The sequence below is a fragment of the Micropterus dolomieu genome, linkage group LG01 (assembly GCF_021292245.1).
Source record: "Micropterus dolomieu isolate WLL.071019.BEF.003 ecotype Adirondacks linkage group LG01, ASM2129224v1, whole genome shotgun sequence".
In the NCBI taxonomy this organism is placed as follows: domain Eukaryota; kingdom Metazoa; phylum Chordata; class Actinopteri; order Centrarchiformes; family Centrarchidae; genus Micropterus; species Micropterus dolomieu.
The window spans coordinates 49,735,919-49,744,346 of record NC_060150.1 but is presented as its reverse complement, the minus strand read 5'-3'; the positions used below and the strand labels follow the sequence as shown (position 1 = coordinate 49,744,346).

Below are 8,428 nucleotides of genomic sequence, written 5' to 3'. Positions count from 1 at the left end.
GTTACTTCTAGGCTGGATTACTGCAATTCCTTATTATCAGGCTGCTCAAAAAAGTCCATTAAGACTCTTCAGCTGATCCAGAATGCTGCAGCACGTGTTCTGACAGGAACCAGGAAAAGAGATCACATTTCTCCTGTTTTAGCTTCTTTGCATTGGCTTCCAGTAAAATCCAGAATAGAATTTAAAATCATTCTTCTTACCTACAAAGCTCTTAATGGTCAGGCACCATCTTATCTTAAAGAGCTCATAGTACCTTACTACCCCACCAGAGCACTGCGCTCCCAGAATGCAGGGTTACTTGTGGTTCCTAGAGTCTCCAAAAGTAGACTAGGAGCCAGAGCGTTCAGCTATCAAGCTCCTCTCCTGTGGAACCAGGTTCCAGTTTGGGTTCAGGAGGCAGACACCATCTCCACATTTAAGAGTAGGCTTAAGACTTTCCTCTTTGATAAAGCTTATAGTTAGGGCTGGCTCAGGTGAGTCCTGAACCATCCCTTAGTTATGCTGCTATAGATAAATGAACCAGACCCGAAATTAAACTGGACCAATTATAAAGCTGAAGGACAGAGGTGAAAAAAAAAAGGGCCGGCCACGATGTCCTGAGTCATCTGGCTCCATCTAGTGGCGGTAACATTTTCTACACGACCCAAAGGTTGTCTCTTCAGCTCAGTGTGTGTGTGTGTGTGTGTGTGTGTGTGTTACCTCTGCGACCGTCAGCACACACAACATGGAGGGGTGCAGCGGGTCGATGCCCTCCAGCTTCATTCCAACTTTAAAACCAGCTCTCTTGCTAGGGAAGGACTGGGACTGACAGACAGACAGGTCAGAGAGAGAGAGAATTCACACTGGTAAATTACCTGAGTACAATAAAATGTCCCAAACTAAGAAAAATGCTGACAACATACAGACTGAGTGAACACAGCCTGGCCATAGAAAAGGGTCGACACAGACAGAGCTGGCTACCACAAGAGGAGAGACTCTGCTCCCAGTGTGACAGGCAGAGACAGGGGACAGGTACAGACTCAGGGGACAGGTAGAGACAGAGCTGCACTTTCTAACCTCATGCCCTAAATATAAAACACTAAGACAAAAACACTTTGCAAACATTTCCCAAATATACCCCGAATTCGAATTCATATCAGACACACAGAAACTCCCGTTTTTACTGGGAGAAATGTCCAAATGTGAAATAATTGCTGCAAAATATGTCTCCTCATGCCATGAAGTGAGGACAACCAGTGGAACCTCAGACTGATAAACATTTGATACTGATTTCTTTTTTTAAATATTTTATTATTTTTTAATAAATTAATTATTTGTTTGTCTATTAATATACACACACACACGTTACTGTTTCATTTATTTATTTTATTTTTAATATATATTTTTTAACACACACACACACACACACACACACACACACACACACACACATTTACTGTTTTATTTATTTATTTTTTCTTTTAACACAAACACATACGCTTTGATTACTTTACGCTTTAATTACTTGTTTAATGAAATATATGGGGTTGATTGTTCTTACGTTGTATGTATGATGCTTTGGCAATGTTGTTGTTACACATTCATGCCAATAAAGCTAATCTGAATTGAAATGACAGCCCAGAGAGAGATACAGGTCAGAGAGACAGAGAGACAGGTAAGAGAGAGATAGAGAGACAGGTCAGAGAGAGAGAGAGAGACAGGTCAGAGAGAGACAGACAGGTCAGAGTGAGAGACAGGTCAGAGAGAGAGAGAGAGAGACAGGTCAGAGAAATAGAATGAAATGTATGGGGTTGATTGTTCTTATGTTGTATGTATGATGCTTTGGCAATGTTGATGTTACATTCATGCCAATAAAGCTAATTTGAATTGATTGAATTGATAGAGAGACAGGTCAGAGAGAGATAGAGAGAGAGACAGGACATCACAAATATATTGATAGTTGGTATCAGATCAATAATCTTCATCATTTCTACAGTCTTGATTTGATTATTTGATGCTTCAAGTGGTGAGTTTCTATCAGAGTTCACCTTCACTGCATTTTAAGGTTACATCAGTCAATCAGATGACTGAATGATTATTGGATAAACATCTGTGCAGGGGAACAAACCAACCAATCAGATGACACAGAGCACACCGGGTCTCCTGTCTGTTGGAGCTGTATTCTGCCTCCTGTGTCTAGCTTGCTCCTCCCCAACCACTTCCACTTGTGTCTTGTTTTCTCCGCTCTAATCCCTTCCACCTGTGTCTAGCTTGCTTCGCCCAAACCACTTCCACCTATGCCTTGTTTGCTCTGCCCAAACCACTTCTACCTGTGCCTTGTTTGCTCTGCCCAAACCACTTCTACCTGTGCCTTGTTTGCTCTGCCCAAACCACTTCTACCTGTGCCTTGTTTGCTCTGCCCAAACCACGTCCACCTGTCTAGCTTGCTCCGCACAAACCACTTCTACCTGTGCCTTGTTTGCTCTGCCCAAACCACGTCCACCTGTCTAGCTTGCTCCGCACAAACCACTTCTACCTGTGCCTTGTTTGCTCTGCCCAAACCACGTCCACCTGTGTCTAGCTTGCTCCGCACAAACCACTTCCACCTGTGTCTTGTTTTCTCCACCCTAATCCCTTCCACCTGTGTCTAGCTTGCTCCGCCATAACCACCTGACTTTCTGGGTTCAGTGTTTTGCCCCATCCCCCATGGAGTGAAGTAGTTTTTTGGATGTCCTGATTTGACCTGTAGCGTGAGCCCGTGACACATTGGTGTCTGTCCCTGGTGTAGCTGACAACCTCCCAGTTAAACTCTACCCAGGTATCCCGGTGTGAGCACAGTCTGACTTGTGACAGGTGTGTGTTACCTGTGTGTGTATTACCTGTGTAAACAGTGACAGAGGAGCAGCTTCAGCTTTCTGTTCGTTCAGGTACTGTTGCCAGGACCAGGACCGCCTCTTTACGCTCACTGGACACACACAGTTCAATTCAATTTTATTTATATAGCGCCAAATCACAACAGTTATCTCACAGAGCTTTTCACAAAAGAGCAGGTCTAGACCGTACTCTATGATGTTATGCAAACAGTTACTATGGTTACAACAATACCTGCAGGTTACCTGTCTGCGTCTGGGTGACCTTCACTCGTGACTCAGGGGTCAGCTACTGTAAGTAACTGCTAAACTGCTAGCTAAGTGCTAAGATATAACAGGCTAGTATGTTGGCAACATGTTTCACAGCATCCTGCTCTCTGATTGGCTGTGTGTGTGTGTTACCTTGAGTGCTGCTGACTTTGTTCTTCATCTTCTGTTCTTCTTTGGTTCCTTTCTGGTCAGACAGGAAATGAAGCAGTGAGTCTACGGCAGCCTGGAGGAGTCACTGCAGAAACTGTTTAAACATATGATCCATGTTCTTCACAAAGACATGTTGATCCTTGAAATACATGTGTTGAGATTAAATCCATAAATGTTTAAGTATTCTGCTGCCTGTCAGGTGACTGCAGGTGGCAGACCCGCCTCCCAGGTCTCATCCAAACCAAACTGATCCATTTCAGACTGAACTTCATGTGTACTGCGACCTACTGCTGCATGTAGTATCACTGCTGTCTGTTGTAGTACCGAACACAATACTGAGCTAATGGGCTGAACAGAACCAGAACGGAAATGAAAACTGAACTGAGGGTCTGGACCGAACTGGGAAACTGAACTGAGGGACTGAAAAGAACCGGGACACTGAGCTGAGGGTCTGGACAGAACCGGGACACTGAGCTGAGGGTCTGGACAGAGCCGGGACACTGCGCTGAGGGTCTGGACAGAACCAGGACGGAACAGAACACTGAGCTGAGCGTCTGGACAGAACCAGAGCGGAACAGAACACTGAGCTGAGGGTCTGCACAGAACCAGGACACTGAGCTGAGGGTCTGGAAAGACCGGGACACTGAGCTGAGGGTCTGAAAAGAACCAGGACACTGAGCTGAGGGTCTGGGCGGAGCCAAGACACTGAGCTGAGGGTCTGGACAGAATGAGAGCAGAACAGAACACTGAGCTGAGGGTCTGAACAGAACGAGAGCGGAACAGAACACTGAGCTGAGGGTCTGAACAGAACTGGGACACTGAGCTGAGGGTCTGGGCGGAGCAAAGACACTGAGCTGAGGGACTGAAAAGAACCAGGACAATGAGCTGAGGGTCTGGACAGAACCAGGATGGAACCAGGACACTGAGCTGAGGGTCTGCACAGAACCAGAGCAGAACAGAACACTGAGCTGAGGGTCTGGACAGAGCCAGGACACTGGGCTGAGGGTCTGAACAGAACCAGGACACTGAACTGAGGGTCTGCGCAGAACCAGAACCGAAAAGAACACTGAACTGAGGGTCTGCGCAGAACCAGAGCGGAATAGAACACTGAGCTGAGGGTCTGGACAGAACCAGGAAACTGAGTTGAGCATCTGGAATGAACCAGAGCGGAACAGAACACTGATCTGAGGTTCTGGACAGAACCAAGACACTGAGGTGAGGGTCTGGAAAGAACCAGAACACTAAGCTGAGGGTCTGGACGGAGCCAAGACACTGAGCTGAGGGTCTGGACAGAACCAAGACAGAACAGAACACTGAGCTGAGGGTCTGCACAGAACCAGAGCAGAACACAACACTGAGCTGAGCGTCTGGACAGAACCAGAGCGGAACAGAACACTGAGCTGAGCGTCTGGACAGAACCAGAGCGGAACAGAACACTGAGCTGAGGGTCTGCACAGAACCAGGACACTGAGCTGAGGGTCTGGACAGAACCAGGGAGACTGAGCTGAGGGTCTGCACAGAACCAGGACACTGAGCTGAGGGTCTGGACAGAATGAGAGCGGAACAGAAAACTGAGCTGAGGGTCTGAACAGAACCGGGACACTGAGCTGAGGGTCTGGGCGGAGCAAAGACACTGAGCTGAGGAACTGAAAAGAACCAGGACACTGAGCTGAGGGTCTGCACAGAACCAGAGCAGAACAGAACACTGAGCTGAGGGTCTGGACAGAACCAGATCGGAACAGAACACTGAGCTGAGGGTCTGGAAGAACCAGGACAATGAGCTGAGGGTCTGGAGACACTGAGCTGAGGGACTGGACAGAACCAGATCGGAACAGAACACTGAGCTGAGGGTCTGGACAGAACCAGATCGGAACAGAACACTGAGCTGAGGGTCTGGACAGAACAGATCGGAACAGAACACTGAGCTGAGGGTCTGGACAGAACCGGAGAACAGGACACTGTGCTGAGGGTCTGGACAGAACCAGAGTGGAACAGAACACTGAGCTGAGGGTCTGGACAGAACCAGGACACTGAGCTGAGGGTCTGGGCGGAGCCAAGACACTGAGCTGAGGGTCTGGACAGAACCAGGACACTGAGCTGAGGGTCTGGATAGAACCGGAGCGGAACAGAACACTGAGCTGAGGGTCTGGACAGAATGAGAGCGGAACAGAACACTGAGCTGAGGGTCTGGATAGAACCGGAGCGGAACAGAACACTGAACTGAGGGTCTGGACAGAGCCAGGACACTGAGCTGAGGGTCTGGGCGGAGCCAAGAAACTGAGCTGAGGGACTGAAAAGAACCAGGACACTGAGCTGAGGGTTTGGACAGAACCAGGATGGAACCAGGACACTGAGCTGAGCGTCTGCACAGAACCAGAGCAGAACAGGACACTGAGCTGAGGGTCTGGACAGAGCCGGGACACTGAGCTGAGGGACTGAAAAGAACCAGGACACTGAGCTGAGGGTCTGAAAAGAACCAGGACACTGAGCTGAGGCTCTGGAGAGAACCAGGACACTGAGCTGAGGGTCTGGACAGAGTCGGGACACTGAGTTGAGGCTCTGGAGAGAACCAGGACACTGAGCTGAGGGTCTGGACAGAGTCGGGACACTGAGTTGAGGGACTGAAAAGAACCAGGACACTGAGCTGAGGGTCTGAACAGAACCAGGACACTGAGCTCAGAGTCTGAAAAGAACCAGGACACTGAGCTGAGGGTCTGGGCGGAGCCAAGACACTGAGCTGAGGGACTGGACAGAACCAGGACACTGAACTGAGGTTCTGGGCGGAGCCAAGACACTGAGCTGAGGGACTGGACAGAACCAGGACACTGAACTGAGGTTCTGGGCGGAGCCAAGACACTGAGCTGAGGGACTGGACAGAACCAGGACACTGAACTGAGGTTCTGGGCGGAGCCAAGACACTTAGCTGAGGGTCTGAACAGAACCAGGACACTGAACTGAGGTTCTGGGCGGAGCCAAGACACTTAGCTGAGGGTCTGAACAGAAGCAGAATGGAACAGAACACTGAGCTGAGGGTCTGAAAAGAACCAGGACACTAAGCTGAGGGTCTGAACAGAACCAGGACACTGAGCTCAGGGTCTGCGCAGAACCAGGACACTGAGCTGAGGGTCTGGACAGAGCCAGGACACTGAGCTGAGGGACTTAACAGAACCGGGACACTGCGCTGAGGGTCTGGACAGAGCCAAGACACTGAGCTGAGGGACTTAACAGAACCAGGACACTACGCTGAGGGTCTGGACAGAACCGAGAGAGAACAGAACACTGAGCTGAGGGTCTGGACAGAACCAGAGCGGAACAGAACACTGAGCTGAGGGTCGGGAAAGAACCAGAGCGGAACAGAACACTAAACTGAGGGTCTGGACACAGCCAGGACACTGAGCTGAGGGACTGAAAAGAACTGGGACACTGAGCTGAGGGTCTGCACAGAACCAGAGCGGAACAGAACACTGAGCTGAGGGTCTGGACAGAACCAGGACACTGAGCTGAGGGACTGAACAGAAGCAGAATGGAACCGGGACACTGAGCTGAGGGTCTGGACAGAGCCAGGATACTGGGCTGAGGGACTTAACAGAACCGGGACACTGCGCTGAGGGTCTGGACAGAACCAAGACAGAAGAGAACACTGAGCTGAGGGTCTGCACAGAACCAGAACACTGAGCTGAGCGTCTGGACAGAACCAGGATACTAAGCTGAGGGTCTGAACAGAACCAGGACACTGAGCTCAGGGTCTGAAAAGAACCAGGACACTGAATTGAGGTTCTGGGCGGAGCCAAGACACTGAGCTGAGGGTCTGAACAGAAGCAGAACGGAACAGAACACTGAGCTGAGGGTCTGGACAGAGCCAGGACGCTGAGCTGAGGGTCTGGGCGGAGCCAAGACACTGAGCTGATGGTCTGAACAGAAGCAGAACAGAACAGAACACTGAGCTGAGGGTCTGGACAGAGCCAGTACACTGAGCTGAGGGACTGAACAGAACCAGGACACTGAGCTGAGGGTCTGTACAGAACCAGAATGGAAAAGAACACTGAGCTGAGGGTCTGGACAGAACCAGAGCGGAACAGAACACTGAGCTGAGGATCTGGACAGAACCAGGACACTGAGCTGAGGGTCTGGACAGAGCTGGGAAACTGAGCTGAGGGACTGAACAGAATCGGGACACTGCACTGAGGGTCTGGACAGAACCAGGACGAAACAGAACACTGAGCTGAGGGTCTGCACAGAACCAGAGCGGAACAGACCACTGAGCTGAGGGTCTGGACAGAACCAGGACACTGAGCTGAGGGTCTGGGCAGAGCCAAGACACTGAGCTGAAGGACTGAAAAGAAGCAGAATGGAACCGGGACACTGAGCTGAGGGTCTGGACAGAGCCAGGACACTGGGCTGAGGGACTTAACAGAACCGGGACACTGCGCTGAGGGTCTGGACAGAACCAAGACAGAAGAGAACACTGAGCTGAGGATCTGCACAGAACCAGAGCAGAACACTGAGCTGAGCGTCTAGACAGAACTAGAGCGGAACAGAACACTGAGCTGAGGGTCTGCACAGAACCAGAGCGGAACAGAACACTGAGCTGAGGGTCTGGACAGAACCAGGACACTGAGCTGAGGGTCTGGGCGGAGCCAAGACACTGAGCTGAGGGTCTGAACAGAAGCAGAACAGAACAGAACACTGAGCTGAGGGTCTGGACAGAACCAGGACACTGGGCTGAGGGTCTGGGCAGAGCCCGGACACTGGGCTGAGGGACTGAACAGAACCAGGACAATGAGCTGAGGGTCTGGACAGAACCAGAACCGAAAAGAACACTGAGCTGAGGGTCTGGACAGAACCAGAGCGGAATAGAACACTGAGCTGAGGGTCTGGACAGAACCAGGAAACTGAGTTGAGCATCTGGAATGAACCAGAGCGGAACAGAACACTGATCTGAGGTTCTGGACAGAACCAAGACACTGAGGTGAGGGTCTGGAAAGAACCAGAACACTAAGCTGAGGGTCTGGACGGAGCCAAGACACTGAGCTGAGGGTCTGGACAGAACCAAGACAGAACAGAACACTGAGCTGAGGGTCTGCACAGAACCAGAGCAGAACACAACACTGAGCTGAGCGTCTGGACAGAACCAGAGCGGAACAGAACACTGAGCTGAG

General features: G+C 50.4%; 1 protein-coding gene across 1 annotated transcript in view; it reads right to left on the bottom strand.

The window, feature by feature from the left end:
- LOC123985600 (lethal(3)malignant brain tumor-like protein 4) overlaps positions 1-3,428 on the bottom strand; it is a 19,724-nt gene extending 16,296 nt beyond the window's left edge. The window contains exons 1-3 of the mRNA XM_046073292.1: positions 3,252-3,428; positions 2,859-2,944; positions 700-804 (exon numbers count right to left, since the gene is read on the bottom strand). Of these exons, the coding sequence (XP_045929248.1) occupies positions 700-804; positions 2,859-2,944; positions 3,252-3,279 (219 nt within the window). The 5' untranslated portion in view covers positions 3,280-3,428. The remainder of the gene's footprint in view (positions 1-699; positions 805-2,858; positions 2,945-3,251) is intronic.
- Positions 3,429-8,428: the final 5,000 nt, after the last annotated feature.